A 23,056-nucleotide genomic window follows, 5' to 3' on the forward strand; every position below is an offset into this window, starting at 1 on the left:
CAACAACTACACAGAATCTCCTTGTTCAGAGGTAGCAGACTTCTGAATACCAGAATGGGGGTGAATAAGCACCCATCTCAGTGTCCTGTCAGCCTTCCTGGGACTTCTCACTGGCCACGTGAAAGAAGATTGTTGACTACCCAGATCCGCCCAATGGTCTATCTATCATGACAACCTCCACACTCGTTAGGAAACTATCAGTCCATTCCTGAGCTGGGAGTCCTCAGGAGGTGCACAAGGGCCTGCGCCGGCATCCAAGCTGCTTGCACCAGCACCCAGCCCACTTGCGTTGCCGAGTGGCAGACAGTGGTGTTGGCGCGTTCACACCAGTCTCCCTGCACTGCCATGGCAGCAAGCCCTGGGACACCAGCTCAGCCTCCCGCCAGCACAAGTTCACATACTGTTGCCCCAGGGGGCATATCTGGGGCGTTCCAGGGGGCAGAGCTACCAGTAGGCAGCTACCTGACCCCTTTCATGCCGGGAACACCCCCTCACACCTCAGCAGTGCTACACTAGGTTTTTGCTGGCACAGCCTCGCTTTTCTCAATAGGGCTATTTTCCCTTTTTTAAAAAAAAGGCTTTTTTAAGCCTTGTGGCGGCCATGGAACCTCTTTGGAGGTGCTGCAGCAGCACCTTGGGTATGCTTTCCCCGGCCGTCGCAAGGCTCAGGAACGAGCTGCCAGTTTGCTTCCATCTCCTACCCACTCTGTTCTTTTACTGCTCCACTGGTACAGCTACTCTAACACCAAGCCTGCATTTCTTCCACTGCTTCTTGTTTTCAGTGGCTGAGCAAAGAATCCTCTACACTCACCTTCCGACCTTTGTGCCAGTTCCCAGGACTCTCACACCAACCTGTAGACCTGATTTTCTACATCCTCTCCACTACCAGCCAGGATGCAGGGGGGCTTGAATATTCTGTCTAATCAATAAGAAGCCATGATTGCAGTGCAGTGTTGTGAAGGGCAGGAAAACTGGTTCAAATTCCTACTCAGCCAGGAAGTTCACATTCAGCCTAGCCTACCAGAGTTGCTCATATGAGGAAATGACAAGCCAGACCAACAAGTAGCCCTGCAGAAGTTACAGACTTAGTTCTAGAGAGGGCCAGGCCTTACTCAACTTAAACTCCTCTGGAGTAGAGCTTAGCTATGATAAACTATCCCCTGTTGCATCTGTCTGGTTCTCTTTCAAATCAGGGAAGCATGATGGCTTATATTGCTGAGATAGGTTTGTTTTTTTTATTTTTACACTGCCACTAAATATGCCTTCACTAGTGTAAAAGGGATTTCAAACTCATTAGATGTCAAACACAAATCAGTAACTCAAGATGGCAATATTCATATACAGATATAAAGCTTTTTATTGATTACCATAAAAATTGCCAATTACATATATATAGAGATATATGAAATGGCAAGGTAACAGCTAGAGAACATGTCTTTACAAATGCAAAGCTATTTTTTGTTTCTTTTTTTTACATTATTTTACAGGAGATTTTTTAGAACTAGCATACAATTCAAAGCTATATTAAGGTTAGTATTTTACCCCACACATTGGGAAATGTGTCATTTGTATACAATAGCATAACTTTTTTTTGCCCTTCATTTCATTCTTCCCCCTTCATCCCATAAAAACATCCATGCTCACAGAACTTTTACTTTCTTCTACAAGACAAAAAAAATTAAATATATTTTTTTAAATTTACAGACCCACATTTTAAATGTCTCAAGAAATTACAAACCAGTTATAAAATATTCTGGCCAGGTTTACAAATTAATTCCTATTTGTACAAAACTGTTAGATGACTAAAGGCTAAGAACACACAAATTAAATAATGAACTATGCACGTTTTGTACAGTTATAAACATACTTAACACTGTTTAACAGTTCTTAATCTGTTGTCCTTTTTACACAATTATATTCCAAGGCTCACTCATACAGCTTTCGTATTATTACTCAGCCATTTCATTTGAGAGTGTCTATTAGCAGCATCTCAGTGGTACCAGAAAACCTGCACATATATTTTCAACACACAAAACATCTTTATTTATTAAGCATCAGATAGGAAAAAAACACAGAAATTCAAAACTGCTTAGGATAATCAACTACTTAAAGTGGCAACATTTTAAGACATATGAATACTATCAATTTTAGAAAATACACATGCCACACTAACAAAGAGTTATAAATTAAACTCAGTCGAGTACCAACAGGTAAATTGTTTTGTTTTTACTTTGGGTGAAATGTCAGCTTTGTGTCAACTCCCAGAACTGGAAGCCGAGGCAACAAACCCACTGAAATAAACAGTAGGGCCAATAAGTAAAGGTTGGCATAAAATAACATCCCTTAGAGGGAAAAGCCCACAGTGCGACTGCAGTAGGCACTTAATACAAAGCCCCACTTTGTACTAGAAAACTTCACGTACCACCTCTATTGCACACCAGGGATAGTAAAACTGAACTTTGCATTTTTTTTAATAAAAGACATTTCATTGCAAATAATTTTAAAAACTTTCAGTTACTATTTGGAGAGGAAGGAAGGTGGGAAAACAGTGGTCATCCTGGTCCAGAAGCCAAATTTTACCCAAGTATCTCCAACTAGATACAGTCACACATAAATAGCTGCTACGTAACTCCCCAGCCCAACCCAACAGCTGTATCTTGGTGATAAACACTTGATATCTCACCAACTGGCTGTTAGAGAAATACATCAGGGGTCTGGGTTCATTCTACCCCTTCTCCCATCAAACAGCAGACTTACAAAAAAAAAAAAAAACCCACCAAATTCCATCTGTACTGTGTTGTATCAGAGCAATCTGTGTTTTACCCAGGATTGCAACACACAATACATTTAAGGTTTATTTCACAGAAAAATGGCGCATCTCTCCCTTCCAAGACAACAGTTATATTAGCTCAGAAACAGAGCAGTGAGAATAATTCAAACATTTCCAGCAAGGGTTGGAAGAAACCCATGTCACAACTTTTTGTATTTTACAAAAAAAAAAAAAAAAAAAAAACGCTGAAAACCTCACCCATTCTTGTATTTATTACTGTCGATACAATTGAAGATTTGAGACATGCGCTCTTCACACAAGGCACAGCTTGAAATATTAAGGAAGAATTGCTTAATGCGACAAACAGTTTTTTCAGCCCTTCTTGCAGCTTTCAGTCATAGTGAGAAGTCAGACTGAGAATGATATATTCGCTCCATTTGTGTGCATTTTTTTGAAATAAATTTGCCAGATCTGAAGTAACTGGGATTTGGGAATTAAATTAGCTCAGACAAGAAAGCCCGCAGTTCTGTGTTCAGACTATTCTTTTTAAATTTCTCAGCACTTTACACACTGTTCCTGAAATGGGACAATGGTTGAGGCGAGGGGATAAGGAGCAACAGGGAATGACAACAGGTGTTCTGGTTCCATTTAAAAAAAAATGTTTTAATGGGGAACAAAGAATAATCAGCTGTATAAAAATTCATCTACCAGCGCAGGAAATTTTTCCAAATCATAAGCATCAAAGAGGTCACAGATGCCCTCCTCTTCACCAAGACTGAGCAAATAGTCGTCATGAAGTAAGGGAGGCAGCAAGCTTACAAACGGCCCTTCAAAGTTGGAAGGGATTTGGTCCTCCGTCTGCTGCAGAAAGTTGGTTGGAGAGGTCAGCGGGGAGATGGCTGTTGCAGGAACTGAACAGTTGATGCTTCCCGGATTATCAGAAGTCACTTCTGTTAACAGAAATAGTGTTTACATTTTTTTTAAAGGAAAATATAAAATAAGAATCGCACAGAGATTCATCCGTAATGTTAAAGAAACATAACCAGTATGTAATGCTTTATTTGGCTCCTCCTCGGCACATAGTCAATATACCATGCTGACTGACGGTCATGGCATCACCCTCAAACTCATCTGCTCCAGAAGGGACTCTGGTGGGGAACAACCTCTCCCAAACATCACTGGGGCAGGCAGCCCAACTAGGGGCTGTGGAAAAAGGAACAAGAGCGAGGCCATGTCCGGAAATGCACCAGCGGCGGCATCAGAGCCTGGTACATGCCTCAGAAGGGAGGCAGAGTACAGGCAGCTGACAGTTGGGAAATCTCAGGAGCCTAATTTGAGTGACAGGGGGCTCTTTCCTCCTCCAGAATCAGCCCCTCTCTTCTGTTGACAGTTATGGCTAACTGACACTGCCTAGCTTACTCTTTCAAGCTGTTACACTGTTTTTGTTAAAACAAGGTAAAAGTCATAGAAGCCTCTAAAGACAAAGGACGTTTGTTTTGAACGATTTTATGAACATTTATTAAAACAGTTTTTCCCGAACATTTGATGTGCGCGCTATCCAAAATTCCTCCACACTCATAATCGGCTGTTTAAGGACTCTGCTGTTAAAGAGGTGGAATATTACCCCTAAAGAAGCAAGTGGGTTATTTTCCTTTTCCTCCCCAACACTGACTGCAGCTGAGAATGGGCCAGAGGAGGAGACCAACAGCAGCTGTACACACAGGCAGGGGAGCAAGGGCCCAGCTAGAAGGGCAACTGGCCCAGATTTCCTTCACTCCCCATGGGTCTGCTGCTGAAGACAGCACATTGGAGGAATCCGGGGTCAGCCCGCCTCCAGACAATGCTTTATTAGGCCAGCCCAGGAAGGTCTAAGGACGGGCCTAACCACTCTCAAAATACTCAGGGGAGAGAGACAAGGGTGAACTAGAACCCCTCCTTCCTCTCCATAAATGAGGCTTAACTAACGCCAGGTCGGGGGGAGGATGCTGGAGAGTGCTGCGACAATAGACTCCGACCCATCACCAGGAAAGTCTGACACATGCCATACTTGCTACAAAACCTCTTCATTCTACTAACCACAGGGCACAGAAAGGTCTAGAGCAGAGGTTCCCAAACTGTGCTCCAAGGAGCACTTGGTCTTCTGTGAAACATCTCCTAGTGCTCTATTAAGAGATTGGAAAGAAAAATACTACTGTCATTCGGTTTAGTATATAGGTGCTAGGTGAAAATTAGTGCTCATTGAAAAATTTCTCTCCCGAAAAGTGCTCCATGACTCAAAAAGTTTGGGAAACTCTGGTCTAGAGAAGTAAGCCCGGCTTTTGGAAATGCAAACATAAGTTAAATGACATTGGAGGGAGTTTTGACTGGTTTATTGATTGTATTGTAAACCATCTTGGGGACTCCGTTACCAAAAGTATGTCCATAAACACACTAAAATAAACAAACTACCAATTCAGTTACATCTCCACTTGAAGGTGGTCTCTTAGTTCAAGAACATTTTAAAAGGTTACCTTTGGAAACATTTCTTGAGATATTTCCATTATGGTCCTGATTGTGTGTTTTCACTGAACTGGGAGAGTCTGTTTCTTCCGGACAAAGGTAAACATCAATAGGTCCTTGGGTACTAGATAAGTGTATCCGTTTATTCTGCTGAGAGAAAGCACCACACTTTTTAGCAAGTTGTCTTTCAAAAGATTTACCAAATGTAGCAAATGCTGAGTTATGGCTCATTTTAATAAAGACTGATATGATGCTCAGAACCAAGTCCATATAGAAGAGCAATGCTCCTACTCCGTGGAAAACCAGGGTCTTATACCTGTAGCACCTTCTATTTTGTTGAATTCCTGGCCAGATGTGTCTCCTAAGGAAATTAAACCGCTCATTGATCGCCTACACTCAGGTAAAGCCCCAGGTCCTGATCTAATTCCCCACGAACTTTTTAAAGTCAACAGCGATTGGTGGGCCAACATTCTTGCTCCTGTATTCACACAAATTAATGCCTCAGGAGCTATTCCAAAATCTTGGAGACATACTATTATCGTCCCAATCTTTAAAAAGGGTCAGCGCTCTGACCCAAGCTATTATTGTCCAATCAGCCTTTTGTCTTGCTTAGGCAAATTGTATTCCTCCTACTTATTAAAGAGGCTGTTGGACTGGGTTGAGAGTAATGACATCCTTGGCTGGGAACAGATTGGCTTTAGAAGGGGTTGGTCTGTCACGGACCACTGTTTAGTGCTCTCCCATCTAGCAGAGAAATATTCCTCCCCCAGAAATGGCACCCTTTATGCAGGTTTTATGGATCTTAAGGGAGCTTTTGATACCATCCCGAGGGACAGGCTATGGTTGAAACTATCACATTCTACTATGGATAGGAGGTTACTATGGCTTATTCAGCAATTTCATACTGACCTCACAGCTCAGGTTCGCTGTGGCAACCAAGGAGAACTAACCGAGCCCTTTGAACTGATCAAGGGAGTTAGACAAGGTTGCCTCCTTGCTCCTCTCCTGTTTAACCTATACCTGAATGATATGGCAACCAATTTCTCAGAGTTTTGCCACCCCCCAAAGCTTGCAAGTAATCCCACCCTGATTCTACTCTATGCTGACGATGCAGTTCTCCTGTCCCGCACAAGAATTGGTTTGAAAAGATCTTTGCAAACTTTTTCTGAGTACTGCTCTAGGGAAGGTCTTAAAATAAACCATCATAAATCTAAGATTATGATCTTCACTAAGAGGAGAAAATTGCCTCTTTTTCGCTGGGTATTAGATGGCTTTGAGGTTGACCAAGTCAAGGAGTTTGTTTACCTTGGCATTCTTTTTCCCCGTAACCTAAATTGGAATGCCCATCAAAAAGCAGTGTCCAACAAAATTAAACCTGGGGTTGGTGCTATTGTCAATTTTTTTCACACCAAAGGTGGCAAATATATTCCAGGGGCTATTCAGGTTTTTAACCTGAAAATTACCCCAATTATCCTCTTTGGTGTTGCCATCTGGATTACAGTCATCAATGAATCTATAGATAGTCCACTGCTTCAATTCTTACGAAAACTTCTAAATGCCCCTCGATGTGTTGCTGGCATTACTCTTCGTTCCGAGTTTGGCCAAATGTCACTTGGGCGTGGTTGGCCACCTTTAAACTACACCTTAAACTGTGCTTTAGCACTGAGGGGCTCCTAGCTTCTCTGAAGCATGACCCTTTTAAATCCTCATGGCAAAAACTCTTAGATGAGAAACTGGCGTTGTTGGGTTTCTCGCAGGATATGTTATCAGATCTTGGGAAAACTGAAGCTTTTGCCAAAATTAAAAAGCGCATTAAAGAGCTCGATTATAACAGCACTACTTTTCGTGCTCGTCGTGTCTGTTCATCCCAGTTCTTCGGAATACCCCCTCCACGTGGTCTGCCTGCCTATACATATTATCTAACAACTCCTCGTCTCTGTAGAGCTTTTTGCTTGGCTAGATTGAATGCTAACCCTTCTATGGTAATGCAGGGCAGAATTCTGAATATACCATACTCAGACAGGATCTGCCCTTGCTCTTCTGGCTCTATTGACTCATTAGCCCACGCCCTTTTGGAATGCCGCTTTTACGAGGAACTTCGCACTATATTTCCCCCCTTTTAATATACAAATCCAATGCCTCTGTGACTGACATAATGCCTTTTTTACTGATAGGGACCCCAAGGCTACATTGTCAGTGGCAAGATTTGTTTCAGTCCTTATATCCCTCCAACACTAGATATATGCTGCTCAAGATCAATTGATCAAGGAGCTTCTAAGGGATAAAAGGTAAAGGTAAAGAAGAGCAATGCATTTCTGCTTTACAAGTATTTAGAACCTTTTCAACAATACAGGAAATATCACTTAAGATCTCCATTTTCTGAATGATTTATTCATTCAAGCATGAATATGACATACTATTTGGGTGTGACTCTCATCCCAGTCCTTCTTGGAAGCCCTATCTTGGTCTCAGGATAATGCTTTGAGATATCCAACAATGTATATCAAATTATAAGATTTCACTATTACATACATGTACTTAAGAGTGCTGTGCAACCAGAAAATTCATTAGAATTAATCTACAAACAACCTATGCTCCTCTTGGGGAGGGGCTACAGCTCAGTGGTAGAGCATCTGCTTGGCATGAAGAAGGTCCCAGGTTCAATCTTTGGCACCTCCAGTTAAAAGGATCAGGTTGTCAATGATGCAAAAGATCTCTACCTGAGACCTTGGAGAGCTGCTGCTAGTCTGGGTAGGCAACACTGACTTTGATGGACTGATGGCCTGATTGAGGATAAGGTAGCTTCATGCATCCATGTGTGAAAAGGCAGATCTTTTCTACCGTCATCTTATTCTAGCGCCTTTCTGTGAGTGCTGAAAATTATGCTGAGCGTTGGAGCATTCAGCGTACAAGAAGTTATTCAACATGGGTGGACTGCAATGAGGAGGAAACTGCAAACAAGGTCGCTCCTCATGCCTCTCACACCAGCAGAAGTTCTACATCAGCAACCATTACTGTCAAAGATTTCAGAACACATAACCTTTATAGCAGTAGGGTTGCCAACCTCCAGGTAATAGCTGAAGATCTCCTGCTATTAAAACTCATCTCCAGCCGATATAGATCATTCTTGCTCTGGGGGAGGAGGGTATCTTCAAAGTAGGTGTTTTCCTTCACTTTCTTCGGGAGGCAGGAACCAAACTTCCACTTCCTGTCTCCTGAGGGAAAGCGCCCCCTTTCTTGCTCAGTTCGTTTCCTGTCTCGCTACGGGAGAGCAGCGGTTTTTTGCAGCTCTCTGACTAGGATAATCGGAAACTTATTCTTTCTTTACTATATTCTAATCTACTATCTAAACTACAAAAACTGACTTCTGTTATTTTACACTGCTCTGATCTTGTCTATAAGTCTGACTGTTCACCTGGAGAAAATGGTTGCTTTGGCAATTGGACTCTATGGCATTGAAGTGCCTCCCCTCCTCAAACCCCGCCTTCCTCAGGCTCCACCCCAAAAACCTCCTGCAAAGAGGGACCTGGCAACCCTTTAAAGCAGAGACATGACAGAATCTCAGAAGTCTGTCTTTCATGAATGGTATAGTCAGAGGCTTACAAATGTTAAGGCTTACAAATGTTAAGAAGCCATGCTGCAATGGTAATGAAGAAAAGAGGGAAGAAAAATCTGATTGAGCAGGAAATGTGAAATGGAATGCTGTTCCAGGTATAGTGAGCAGTGTTGCATAAGACACTATCTCTCAGCAGCTAGTGAGGAACCACAGAAAGCTAGTAGCAGAAAACTTTGTGAAAGAACAGTATGAGGAAGGAGGCAGGGAACAAGAAAACACGGGCAGGATAAAAGAACAGAAAGTGAGACAAAAAGCCAAGATTCCCATGATCATAAGAAAAGATCAGCACAGAAATTTTACTTCTCAGTAACTGCAAGTTCAAGATACCAAAAAAAAAAGACACAAAAAGTCTCTTAACAGAAAGTTATTCTCATACACAAAAAAATGATCAAATTGAGTAAATATATAAATATGGTAAAGGAAAATTACTGATTTCATGAAGTATTGAAAATGGGCTGGTTGGTTTAAAAGAGAATGTACGTATGAGAAAATTATACCTACCTCTACCAGGTTAGGCACTTCAAGTTTTGTTTCTGGAGGTGCTTTGACAAGTATGACGGTTTGGTCTTTAAGGCTACTAATTTCTCGAATATCTTCATACCTAATGTAAGCTAATGTAAATCTTGTTAAAGAATTCCTCAGAAGTAACACTTCAGTCACAAGTATCAGCGCACCAAATTAGGTTTTTGAACACTGTTTGCCCATCAGCCTCTTAACTCCTCCTATTTGGCATGCTGCATCATAGAAATGCTGCAACTAAAAAATAAAGCCAACTTTCACTGAAGAATGAAAACCATGTAGCCAGAACCAAGAACACACACAAAGGAATGTATAGGGTTCTACACTGTTCTTTGTACAAGTCAGTTATGGAATATTTATAGAAAAGAGCAAGAGTCCAGTAGCACCATAAAGACTAGCACACTTTTTGGCAGGGTAGGAGCTTTCATGAAATCTCCTACCCTGACAGAAATTTTGTTACTGCTATCTACTGCTATCTACTGCTATTGACAGACTAACATGGCTACCCATCGTGATCTGTCTCCATGGAATATTTATAAATGTTCTGGACTATACCAACAAACCAACATTTATAGAAACCAACAATTACATAAATGTTATACAGTTTTTAAGGCTATGTCCTGTTATACAGAACATATATGTCCTGATGTATGTCCTGTTATACATTCTCAAGCACAAGCATATCAAGGCAACCCATCCTAATGGCTAAAAAGCAATTTTCCCTATTTACTTACAATTAGGCACCTGCACAAAACAGTGACACAAAATAAAGAAGAGTTGGTTTTTATATCCAACTTTCTCTATCACTTAAGGAAGAATCAAACCAGCTTATAATCACCTTCCCTTCCCCACAGCAGGCACCCTGTGAGGTAGGTGGAAATGAGAAAGCTCTGACTAGCCCAAGGTCACCCAGTTGGCTTCATGTATAGGAGTGGGGAAACCAACCTGGTTCACCAGATTAGCATTCACTGCTCATGTGGAGGAGTGGGGAATCAAACTCGGTTCTCCAGATTAGAGTCCACCACTATAAACGACCGCTCTTAACCATTACACCATGCTGGCTCTCAGAAGTAGCTGCAGTTCTTTATAAGATACACAGTACAGTTCCTGCTGTCAGCTGTAAGCTTCTGTTTCACCAAATGTAGAACCCCACCAGTCACTGTTTAGAAGTGTCACCTCTTCTGTTGCTTTAAAATAAAGTTTTAAGTTTTAAAATGTTAACATGCTTATTGGTAAACCTTATATCTACTGCAACATACCACTATTTAATGTATCACTACTTAATTCACTTCCATTCAAAGCTCAAATGAATGCCTGGAGTCAGCCTGGTAGTACATAAAGTACATGCTAATCAGGAAAAAGCTCACATTTCCCTGAGAAGTTTGGTCTCAACTATTAAAAAGGATATCTCCGATTCTCGGAATCTTCTCTTAGCAGCTTGAGGTCAAGGGCACAGCTTTGTATCAACTCGTCCAATTTCTTCTCTTCTTGGTTGAGTTCCGTTACCTCTTTAGACAAGCCTTGACAGTGTGCCAGCATGCTCCCATCATCAGAAAGACTGCAGCCCCTAAGAGAACAAAATGACAGACAATTCAAACTTACTCCTGAAGCTCAGTTGCCCATTTTAGAGAACCATTTCTCTTTGGGACCTTGCAGTGGTAGACATAGGGGTATTTCCTCACTTGGTCTAGGAAAGGGGATTCCACGACAGAGGCTTCAGACCAGATGAAACATGTTCTCCATTCCTTATCCAACAGATAGTTCAAAGTTAAGAGAAAGTATGAGATTTGCCTGTATGGTGTCAAGTCTCCTATTCTGCAAAGGGTCAGCACAGTCACATTTCATGACCTCACTTGCGCCACTTACCGTATTTTCGCTCCATAAGATGCACTTTTTTCCTCCTCAAAAGTGAGGGGAAATGTCTGTGGGTCTTATGGAGTGAATGTGCGCACAGAGCCGGCTGGGCGCGCTGGGAGGCGGGCGGGGAAAGCCAGCTCTGTGCGCCCCACCCGCCTCCCAGCTGGGAGGCGGGGGGCGCACAGAGCCGGCTGGGCGCACTGAAACGACCCGAGCCGGCTCTGTGCGCCCTGCCCGCCTATCAGCTGGGAGGCGGGGGGGGCGCACAGAGCCAGCTCAGTCGTTCCAGCACAAGCCGGCTTTCCCAGCCCCGACGGCCAGCTGGGGGGGGGGGGGGCCTCTTATGGTCAGGTGCGTCTAATGGAGCGAAAAACACGGTACATATAAATTGGTTTTCTAGATCAAATCAGAAGTTCATCTCATGTGTCAGTGTGCACACTACAATAGTTCAGAGCATAAGCTATAAACCCAGAGTCCCTGTTTCAAATTTCAGATCAGCCACTAGTTCACTGAGAGCGCAAGCCTGAGCAGAGTTATACACTTCAAACTCCATTGAAGTCAATGAGCTTAGGAGTGCATAATACTGCTTAGGATCACAATACGAGTAGTCACAACTTTGGACTCTAAAAAGTGAACAACCTCCAGTGCAAGCAAATGAGTCTTTTAGCCTCCACCCTCAGGTTAAAAACAGCTTTCTGCTTTGCTGAGCTTGAACATGATTAAAAGTCAGGGGTGAATGGGGCAGGAGGAGGCAACACTCCACACTTCCTGCCTTCATCCCCAGTGCTCCCTTTGTACACTGGTCTAAGCCATGCAAAAGGCACTGCAAAGGTTTCACTCAGATGCACTGCAAGGTGGCCAAATGCCTATGCTGACTCTAAAAAGAGCACGGCTAAGGCTGAAGTGAAAGAGGGGAGCCTCCCCAAACTCTCTAAGGTTTAACACACATTAAGAACATAAGAAAGGCCATGTTGGATCAGACCAAGGCCCATCAAGTCCAGCAGTCTGTTCATACAGTGGCCAACCAGGCGCCTCTAGGAAGCCCAAAAAAGAGACAACTGGAGCAGCATTGTCCTGCCTGTGTTTCACAGCACCTAATATAATAGGCATGCTCATCTGATCCTGGAGAGAATAGATATGCATCATGAATAGTACCCATTTTGACTAGTAGCCATGAATTGCCCTCTCCTCCAGGAACATGTCCACTCCCCTCTTAAAGCCTTCCAAGTTGGCTGCCATCCCCACATCCTGGGGCAGGGAGTTCCACAATTTAACTATGCGGTGTGTGAAGAAATACTTCCTTTTCTCTGTTTTGAATCTTTCTCCCTCCAGCTTCAGCAGATGACCTCACGTTCTAGTATTATGAGAGAGGGGAAAAAGCTTCTCCCTGCCCACTCTCTCCATACCATGCATAGTTATCTTGGGACCAGTTCAAATATGCAGAATACGCTACATTTAAAAATGTTTTTTTCTACCAGGTTAAAAAAAGAGAGACTAATAACACAATAGCACAACAGAAAGTTAAAAACAGTGTTGCTTACCTGTAACTGTTGTTCGTTGAGTGGTCTTCTGTGCAGGCACACATGGGACTGCGCAGGCCAGCCACGGAGAAGATTAGAAAGCTTTTGGAAGAGTAGGCTCCCTTGGAGCGCTCCCCTCCCCCCGTCCGTGACCAAGCCTTAAAGGCTTTTCCCGCCCAGGAGTCACATGACCGGGGGGCGGGGAGCACTCTTCCCTCAGTTCTCCAATCGCCGCCGCGGGGAGTACACTCTTTTATGGTGCCAGCCCACAGCGGGGAATGTGTGCCTGCACAGAAGACCCCTCAACGAACAACAGTTACAGGTAAGCAACACTGTTTTTCATTTTCGGGGCTTCTGTGCAGTCCCACATGGGAGAATAGCAAGCTCACTTACTGTGGAGGTGGGTGTGTGATGGTCAACGAAATAACGTGTTCAACAGTGCTTTCCCCACAGCTGCGTCAGCTCTTGAGTCAACATCCACGGCGTAGTGGTGAATGAAGGTCGTCGGTGTAGACCACGTCGCCGCCTTGCAGATGTCTGCGATGTTGACAGTCGAGGCGAAGGCAGCAGAGGCTGCTTGCGCTCTTGTAGAATGTGCATGCAGGTGAACAGGGCAGTCTACCCCTGCTGATTGATAAGCCACCCTAATGGCTGATACCATCTGGATAGTGTGTGAGTGGAAACTGTCTTACCCTTATGTGTCCCTTTAAAACAAATAAACAGGTTGTCATCCTGTCTGAAAGGCTTTGTTCTCTGTAAGTAGAATAACAGTGCTCTACGCACATCCAAGGAATGCAGCTGCTGTTCGGAAGGGGACTGTGGGTTTGGAAAAAGCACAGGTAAGGTGATGTCCTGTGAGAGGTAAAATTTTGATACCACCTTAGGGAGGTATGCTAAACTTGGGCGTAGGACGACCCTATTAGAGAAAAACTTGGTAAAGGGAGGGTCTGCCCGTAAGGCTCTCAGATCACTGACCCTTCTGGCCCACATAACGGCTACCAAAAATGCTGTCTTATAAGATAACAAAGACACGTCACAGGAAGCCATGGGCTCGAAGGGTCTTGTTGTCAAGTGTGACAGGACTAAGGAAAGACTCCACTGGTGAACTGGAGCTCGTACCTGAGGAAATAAATTCTGTAGGCCCTTGAGAAATCTTTTACAAAGTTTATTAGAAAACAAAGAGGAGGAATCCACGCCATCATGGAAGGCAGAAATAGCCGCCAGGTGACATTTGATCGACGAGTTAGATAAACCACCATCTTTCAGGGACAAAAGGTATTCAAACAGTTGCGGTAAACGACACCTCTGCGGTACAATGCCCTGAGACGAGGCCCAAGCAGAAAACCGTGTCCACTTGAGTGTGTAAGCTCTCCTAGTGGACGGTTTGCATGCTGAAAGGAGGACATGGGCCACCCTGTCTGACCACTGTGTCACCGCGTGACCCTCCAGGCTGTTAGGCTCAGTAGGGATGGGTTGTGGTGCAGCACTTGCCACCTGGTCAGTAGAGAGGGGGAATCGGGAAACCTGACATACCTCTGTTGGGACATGTTCCAAAGGGTGGCAAACTATGGCCTCTTTGGCCAAAATGGGGTTACTATGATTAAGTTGGTTCTGTCCTGGAGGGCCTTCCCTAGTACCATGGGGATCAGTGGGATAGGAGGGAAGGCGTACATCAGAACTGTTGACCAAGGGAGCTGAAACGCGTCTCCCGAAATGCCCTTGAGCAGAACTGAGGGCACCTTGTGTTGTCTTGTGTAGCGAACAGGTCTGTTTCTGGACAACCCCATGGCTGGAAGATAGGCTCTAGAAACCTGATAGGGATGGACCATTCGTGGTCCTGGGAAGTATCCCTGCTCAGGGCATCTGCCGTAATGTTGGAAAAGCCTGCCACGTGAATGGCCTTGAGGGATATTTGTCATTCTATAGCCCATTCCCAAATGAGGGACGCCTCCCGGCATAAAGCTAGGGAATTGGTGCCCCCTTGCTTGTTTATGTAGAACATAGCCGTGGTGTTGTCTGTGGCGATGAGCACAGTTTTTCGAATGAGAATATCTGCAAAAGAAAGAAGGCCAAATCTGATAGCCCTCATTTCCAACAAATTGATATGCAAGGTGGCCTGGTGGGGGGTCCATCTTCCCTTAGCTGTAAGGGTTCCACAATGTGCCCCCCAACCTCGCATAGAGGCATCCATAAATAGCTGGACGTCGTGTGAGGTGACACCGAAACCAACACCCCTGAGAAGGTTCACCTCCTGCGTCCACCAAGTCAATGAACGAATAACTGCTCTGGGAATAGATAACATTTTCCCTTGGGGGTCGACATTGATTCTGAAGGCCCTCAAGAACCAATTTTGCAGGGGTCTCATGCGTAACCTTGCGTACGGGACCACCGCAGTGGTTGATGACATGAGTCCCAACAATTTTTGAATCACAACCGCCTTCTGATACCTCTGCGATGTGAAGAACCTCACCAATTTCTGAATGGCCCTAAGTCTAGGTATTGGCAGGAAGGCAGAATGGCTATCGGCATCTAGGGTCGCTCCAATGAAGTCTGCCACTCTAGACGGAGTGAGACGAGATTTCTCTAGGTTGACAATTAAACCCAGGTGTGCCAAGGTGTTGGTCACCCTAGTCAGAGAGTCGGCTAAGTCCTGACGAGACCTGCCTACCACCAGCCAGTCGTCAAGATAGGGGTAGATGGTGCAATTCTGTAGCGTTAAAAACCCTACCACCTCTGCCATGACCTTCGTGAAAACTCGCAGGGCAGAGGATAAACCAAACGGTAAGACCGTATACTCATAGGTGACCCCCTGGCATCTAAACTTAAGAAATTTCCTGCATTGCCTATGGATTGCAATGTGGAAGTACGCATCTTTGAGATCCACTACTGCAAACCACATGTCAGCCGAAAGGAGGGGTAAGATCTCATGTAGAGATAGCATTCTGAATCTTTTGGTCTGAATGTATTCATTCAGTGCTCTTAGGTCCATAATGGGTCTCTTGCCTGCACCCTTCTTGTTAATCAAGAAGTATCTGGAGTAGAATCCTATTTGTGGTTCACTGGGCGGGACAACCTGAATCGCTCTCTTCAGAAGCAGAATCTGCACCTCTTGCAGGGCCTCTAGTGAGATCCTGTCCGTTCCCTGGCCAGGATTGGTACACGGTGGGGTATTGGAGAATTCTAAGAAGTAACCCGATCTTATGATATTCAAGACCCAGGAGTCATCCGAAATCTGTAACCATTTACTAAAATAAACAAACAGAGGTTTGAAGAACATTGGTAACACTGATACAATGGGGTCAGGCAATGTTTGGCCAGGTAGTCAGGACATGTTCTTTTTTCCCCTTTGGTTATCATGCAGGGGGTATCCTCCCTTCTTACCCCGACCCTTAGGTGTGAACCTCTTTTCCTGTTGGGCAGCGGGGTAATGGCGGGACTGGGTCTGTTGGTATCCCCATGACTGGGGTCTATTGAATTTCCCAGAATAGTAGGGCTGGGATTGCCTGTGGAAGGGTCTAGGCTTATAGGGACCAGGCTGCTGGGTAACTCCTAAGGACTTCGCTGTTGCCTTCTGTTTTCTAAGATTATGCAAAACCTCATCAGTTAGTCACAGAAAAGCACTTTAACATCGAAGGGCATATCCTCAATCCTAGCCTTGACATCTGGTGCCAGTGAGGATGCCCGCAGCCAGGAGTGGCGTCTGAGGACTATGCTTGATGCCATGCCCCTCCCAGAAAAGTCCGCCATATGGCGGGAGGCTGCAATCTGGTTCTTACCCAGTCTCTGGCTCTCTAACTGGAGGCCCTTCAAGAGGGCTCTCTTGTCTTCAGGCAGTGAATCAAATACCTCTGATACCGTCCCACAGAGACATCTGGTATCTTCCCATAAGTTTGCAATACGGATACCCAGAGCGGCCGAAGAGTAGAGCTTGCGCCCTAGGCCATCTAACTTGCGCCCCTCCTTATCAAGGGGTGCCGAGTGGGACCCTGACTTATATTTCGCAGCCAGCACTTTGGTGATAACAGAATTGGGCTGTGGATGCTTATATAGAAACTCAGCCCCCTCCTCATTGATTTTATATAAATTCTCGATTTTTTTAATCGAGGCTACCACCGAGGCCAGTCTGTGCCAGCTAGCCATAGCCACCTCCTTAATGCCCTGGACCATGGGCAACTTGGCAGGCCCTGTATCAGCGCTAAACAGAACCCCCATAATGGGGTCAGATGGTTTGGGGTCTGCCTGAATGGCTAACAGCCCTAGGACCTTTGCCATACGAAGTAAGAGTTCAGAAAAAACCCTTAGGTCTTCTGTGGGGGAAACCAGGGTAGGATCTCCCATGGTGTCCTCTGGGGACGGAAGGGAAGTCTCTTCCAAGCACGCCTCCGACCCCAGTTCGCCGTCGACTTCGATGACTTGCCTGGGTCTCGACGTCGAAGCCGCCACTGAAGGCTACTCCTCGGTGCCGGCTGCTGTTGAGGTCAAGGGGAAAGGATCAGCAAACCCCGGATCCAGTCTTGGAACAGCCGATGTCGTAGGTTCCCTGTGATGTCGAGGAGGGTTGACATCAAGCGGTGGGGGTTGGACAGTTGTGTGGTGTAGGTGGCCCATAACAGAGTCGCCACGACGTCGATGGTAAGCCTTGGCGTTGACCTGGCATTAGTAATAGCCAACGTCGTACTGGCGCCGAGGGTCAAAATACACGAACTGCAGGTACCAGGGGGGAGGGCAGTATCCCCATGGACCCCAGTCCTGATATGGGACATGATCCTGACGGTACGTCTCCGTCGTCAGGGATTCCTCTGGGTCGGAGATAACGACCTCGGGGACCTCCATGACTTCCTCTTCCGACGAGGAGAATTGAACCTCCAACCCCGTTGGCGATGGGGTGTGAGGGTGCCTGAAGGCAGGTGCAACAGCACTCTGCAGGCGATGGTGCGGGCTCTGGCCCCGTTCCGCAGGAGGCGTTGAGCCTCTACTTGATGGTGTACGACGTCGTAGTGAGGCGGATGTCTGCCTCGGGGACCCGGATCCCTTTCGAGAAGGAGCTAGATGTCTCGGTGATTTCTCCTCGATGCCGACCTCCCTCTCAGGCGCGCTCGGGGTCAATGCACTCGACGCCAACGGGGCAATCCTTGAGGCGGAGGTCTCTGGTGCAGACCGAATAGAATCTCCCCCTTTTTTTGTTTTGGGAGAGGATGGATTCTTCTTGTCCTTGTGCTTTTTTGTTGGTGGTTTGGACATGACCCAAGCGTCTCTAGGCATCTGGGAGGTCCCTCTCTTGGACGAGGTAGCCGGGGAATCTAGGGAACTTGGTCTCGGAGCCTGATCCGGATGGAGGGACTTTTCATACAGAGCCGCCATTAATTTCTTTGCTCTGTGTTTGCGACACTTGCGCGTAAATAAGGCGCAGGCCTTGCCCGCTGCCACCACATGCCCCTCGCCCAAACATAAGAGACAGTCCTGGTGCTCGTCTGACGAAGCCATTTTCGTACCACACGTGCGAAATAAATAAGGCCATGTCCATACACTCTTCCTAAGTATTCGAGGTAAAATTCTTTGAAAGGTTTTACCTCAGTTAGTAGATACGCTGAAGCTCAAGTTTTCACTGTTCTCTCCGCGGTGGCAGAATGAGAACTGAGGGAAGAGTGCTCCCCACCCCCCGGTCATGTGACTCCTGGGCGGGAAAAGCTGTTAAGGCTTGGTCACTGACGGGGGGAGGGGAGCGCTCCTTGGGAGCCGACTCTTCCAGAAGCTTTGCTAATCTTCTCCGTGGCTGGCCTGGGACTGCACAGAAGCCACGAAAATGAACACTTCTAGCACAACAGAAAGCTAACATGCCAGACTAATAGTTCTAGTCTAGCTTTCCCCCAACATTATTGTTTCTTATGTATAAGAAACGGTTCACATGGAAAGATGTGCAAGCATGCAGTCTGAATTGAAGTCCCGAAAGAAGTTGTATTGCATGCTATATACTCAAACAACGATCATGAAAACCTCACAACGTTATCATCGCGTTCAGCATTTCATCTCTAGCACCAGAGTGGGTGCTAAACTAGAGTGAGGGGCCAAATCAGACTTTGCATTTTTTGACAACTTAAGTATTCTGTGCAGTTCCAAAAAAATCAGCAGCTGCGTTGCCTCCTAAGCCTGACGCAGGCATTCCTCTCAGGAATGCACTGGTAGTTTGGCCCTCAGAGATGCCTGAACAGACATGCAAGCCAAGTATGATGGAGACAACCATCCCAGCTGGCTCCCAGCAGACACATGCTAAAAAATATTCAGTCGTGCCATTGGTAACCATTCCCAAGCCACATGACCCTATTAGTGTATTCTAAGGGATATACAAAAATCCATTTCATACCTTTTAACCCAACTAAATTTCTGTCAATTTAGTGGGTCCATATAAAGCTATTATATGGGTTTTGTTCTGGTTTTTAGATCCTGTATGGACCGATACAGCTGTTACTACTTAATGAGTTATTCAGCATTAAAACAGACAGAGATAGATAGCATTCACAGGATAGATTATTGTGAATTAGATCTTATGATACCTGCTAATCTAAGAAGTTTCGCCCACCAAGTAACTAATTCCAAACTCAATATAATGTACTTTTAATCATCACTGATATTATGGTGAAATCTGACACTGTCATCTCTTACAAAAATACTTACATCCACTGAATGTTGTTTTTGGATTTCTTCTTAATGAGGTGGATACCTTCTAGAACATTGGTGATATCATAGATCCTCCTTTTCTGTACTTTAAGGACCTCTGCTGCTTTGTTCAGGTCTACAACACCATCTGGAGACTGGCTAAGCAGTTGAATAAACTTCTTTGTGAGAAGACCAAGGGAGGTATCATACCGTGTCTTTTCTGAAGGCGATTTTGGAGCTTGAAGGGAAAAAACCCACATTGCATTAAAATCCTGATGCTAGTCTGAATTTTTATTACAATTCTACAGTTGATTAGTATGCTGTACTATGAATCACTTAAAGACAATTCACCATTACACATATACAAGCTAGTGACCCATGAGATTGTGGGAAAGGGGACAAATTTGAAATCCTACTGTACCCCCAAAGTCTCCCTATCTAGTAATCTTTAATCTGCCAGAAACTTGAGCAGACTCATTTCTTCTCTCCCAACATTTTTGCCTTTAGCGGACACTGAGCTGCTCTCACCGGTCCCTCACTTCTCCTCAAGCTGTTACATCCCCAGTTTGGGTGACCTGGGTTTGCTGCTGTCACGGAGTTTACTATTATATATCGCACTCAATAAGATTTCCCTCACATTCTGCCTGACAATGGGTTGTGTTGCTGTTTTTTTACAAGACTTCACTGTCCATTAGTCAGGATTTTGGTCCTTTCTCTGTGTATCTCAGCTGACACTTCCCCTTACTCAATACCACTAAGTCACATGAACTAAAAACCACATGCAAATGAAAAATCAATGTGTAAGGAACTCATTTAGAGGAGTAGCACAGAGTGGTGTTGCAGTCAAAAGCTCTGCTCATGACCTGAGTTCAATCCCGGTGGAAGTCGGTTTCAGGTAGCCAGCTCAAGGTTGGCTCAGCCTTCCATCCTTCCAAGGTCAGTAAAATGAGTTCCCAGTTTGCTGAGGGCAAAGTGTAGATAACTGGGGAAGGCAATGGCAAACCACCCCATAAACCAGGGTTGCCAAACTCCAGGTGGTGGCTGGAGATTTCCCACTATTACAACTGATCTCAAGGCAACAGAGATCAGGTCACCTGGAGAAAATGGCTGCTTTGGAAGGTGGACTCTATGGAATTATACCCCATGGAAGTACCTCCCCTCACCAAACTCTACCCTCCTCGGGCTCCACCCCTCAAATCTCCAGGTATTTCCCAACCTGGAGCTGGCAACCTTACCATAAACATAGTCTGTCTAGTAAATGTTGTGATGTGAAGTCACCCCATAGATCAGTAATGACCCAGTGCTTGCACAAGGGACTACATTACCTTTAAGGAACTAATTTCTTCTTAGCCAATTAAAGGAGGAGAACAAGAGAAGGGAAAGGGTAGGAGGAAAGCCAACCCAAACCTGGAGGAATGCTGGAGCCAACATGCTGAAGCAGATCAAACTCCTGCTACTTTAAACAATACAGTATCTATGTTATATTAACTTCACCAGGCTCTAGCTAGGGTCCTTAGGACCTTTCCATTCCCTATATATATCAGGTTTCATGAATAAATGGGAGGCATGGACAGTACACATATAGGAGGCTGTAAAATAAGGCTGTCAGATGTTTCAAATTGTGTGCTGTCCAAGATCCAGCTTATCAATAAGGGAAGGTAAGAAAGCCTTCTAAATTCTTGCTTTAGTACAAATTGCCAACTGATTATAGGTGCTGCTGCTTTTCTGCTCCGCAGAGGTCATTCAACATGACATTCGCTGAACTGAACTCTAGAAGGCATTGGTACCAAGATGCTAGAACTACGATAATGGGATCACTGTGTGCAAGTGTGAAATGTGATATTTAGGGACAAATTTGATCTCAGTATGTCAGCTTTTTAAAATAGCCACACATTTCCAGCCCTTATTGCTGCAGAATTTGAAAACGTATTAAGAAAAAGGCTCTCAACTCCAATATGTTCTACCATGGATTCGATTCTTAAAGTCCCATCCCACTCAGCTGGCCGGTGCGACCCTAAATTCATGTCCTTTCTAACCCCTTTCCTATCCCTATCTTTGCTGAACTTTTGTATGTTATTTGCCAACCTGGAACTTTCAAAGCCACCGTCGGGTTTTAATCTGGATCAGAACCAGAAGTCTGAAAGTTGAAATTATTAACATATGTTTTAATGAGATGTTGTTTTATGATGATGTAACCCGCTCTGAGCCCTGCTTCAGCAGGGGTAGAGTAGGATATACATCCAACAAATAAATAAATAAATAAAAATAGATATATGCCACAGTAAGACATGCCTGTGCAAATCGCTACAAGCCCAAAGCATAATTTCATTTTTCTTGGCACCAAATTTGATAATTTTGTTTTGCTACAGAATACACAAGACAGCAGTTGTAATATTTACAGTACAACAATACACAAACAAAACTTCTGAGAAACACCTAGCTTTTCCTCACTCATATGAAGAGCACATCTAACCAGTTTGGCTGAACTTACAAAAGTGTACATTAAACACACTGCCTTAAACATGGGCTGTTTTCCTACAAGGAGATGAGATTTATCTTTGTTTTATTTGAAAGTAAAAATCTGTAAACAATTTAAAAAATCTGAAGGTTTAAGAGGCTACAGTCTTAGCTATTGTTGAAGACATTACTTACTTCTTGGACTATCTGGGCTTCTTGTTGCTGCTCTCCCTTTCCCCTTTGGCGTTCTTAACCCTTCAGTTAGAAACTGCTGGCCACTTTCTCCTAGTTCCAGTCTTCGTTTCGCCTGCAAAGACAGCAGATTGTTCCTATGAAGAGCAACGCCAGTGTTGTAAGACTACACTCTGTTTTACAAGACACCGAACTTTTAGATGCACCAGAAGACAACATCATTCACAAACCTTTGCCAACAACTAAAGTATTCCCTGACACAGCAGCCTGCTTTTAGCTTGCTGCAAACACCTAATGAGTAAAATGCTCAGTTTAAAATGGAATAACCCTCTGTTGGCACATGAATTCTTCTGGCAGTCAACAGCATAGTGAAGCCACTCCAGACATGAGGCCTGTGCATCCTTTGCATCCTTCTCAGCTTTCTTGCTTTCTTCCCAGCAGGAGGGACAACAGCTCAGGTGAGGGACTGAGATTGCCAAAGGGCCCAGAGGAGAGCAAACTGGCCATGGAGAAAAGCATGTAAAACCACCGCCACCCAACTCTTTTCCTTGGTAGCTGCCCTGCAGTGGGTTTACTCTCTTCCCTGTGGCCAGCTTGGTCACCCTTCCTGGAAGCTACCTGGGTGCTAGGGTGAGCACAGAGGCCACAGAGAAGGGAGGAGGGATTGTTGGAGAGGACAGGCCCTTTACCTATATCCCTAGGATGAGGCATACTCCTCAGGGAGGCTCATAGCTTACCCATTCCCCAGTGGTGGCTGTTTAAGCTGGGAACCACCTGCTGGGCACAAACCTCACTGGGTCATATGAACATAAGGAAGGTCATGCTGGATCAGACCAAAGCCCATCAAGTCCAGTGGTCTGTTCACACAGAGGCCAACCAGGTGCCGCTAGGAAGCCCAACAATAAGACAACTACAGCAGCATTATCCTGCCTGTGTTCCACAGCGCCTAATACAATAGGCATGCTCCTCTGA

General features: G+C 44.9%; 1 protein-coding gene across 1 annotated transcript in view; it reads right to left on the bottom strand.

The window, feature by feature from the left end:
• Positions 1-3,371: 3,371 nt before the first annotated feature.
• E2F3 (E2F transcription factor 3) overlaps positions 3,372-23,056 on the bottom strand; it is a 41,485-nt gene continuing 21,800 nt past the window's right edge. Inside the window, exons 2-7 of the mRNA XM_056854485.1 lie at positions 22,088-22,199; positions 19,454-19,673; positions 10,813-10,971; positions 9,387-9,501; positions 5,281-5,416; positions 3,372-3,720 (exon numbers count right to left, since the gene is read on the bottom strand). Of these exons, the coding sequence (XP_056710463.1) occupies positions 3,455-3,720; positions 5,281-5,416; positions 9,387-9,501; positions 10,813-10,971; positions 19,454-19,673; positions 22,088-22,199 (1,008 nt within the window). The 3' untranslated portion in view covers positions 3,372-3,454. The remainder of the gene's footprint in view (positions 3,721-5,280; positions 5,417-9,386; positions 9,502-10,812; positions 10,972-19,453; positions 19,674-22,087; positions 22,200-23,056) is intronic.

Source organism: Euleptes europaea, chromosome 8 (genome assembly GCF_029931775.1).
Source record: "Euleptes europaea isolate rEulEur1 chromosome 8, rEulEur1.hap1, whole genome shotgun sequence".
NCBI lineage: Eukaryota > Metazoa > Chordata > Lepidosauria > Squamata > Sphaerodactylidae > Euleptes > Euleptes europaea.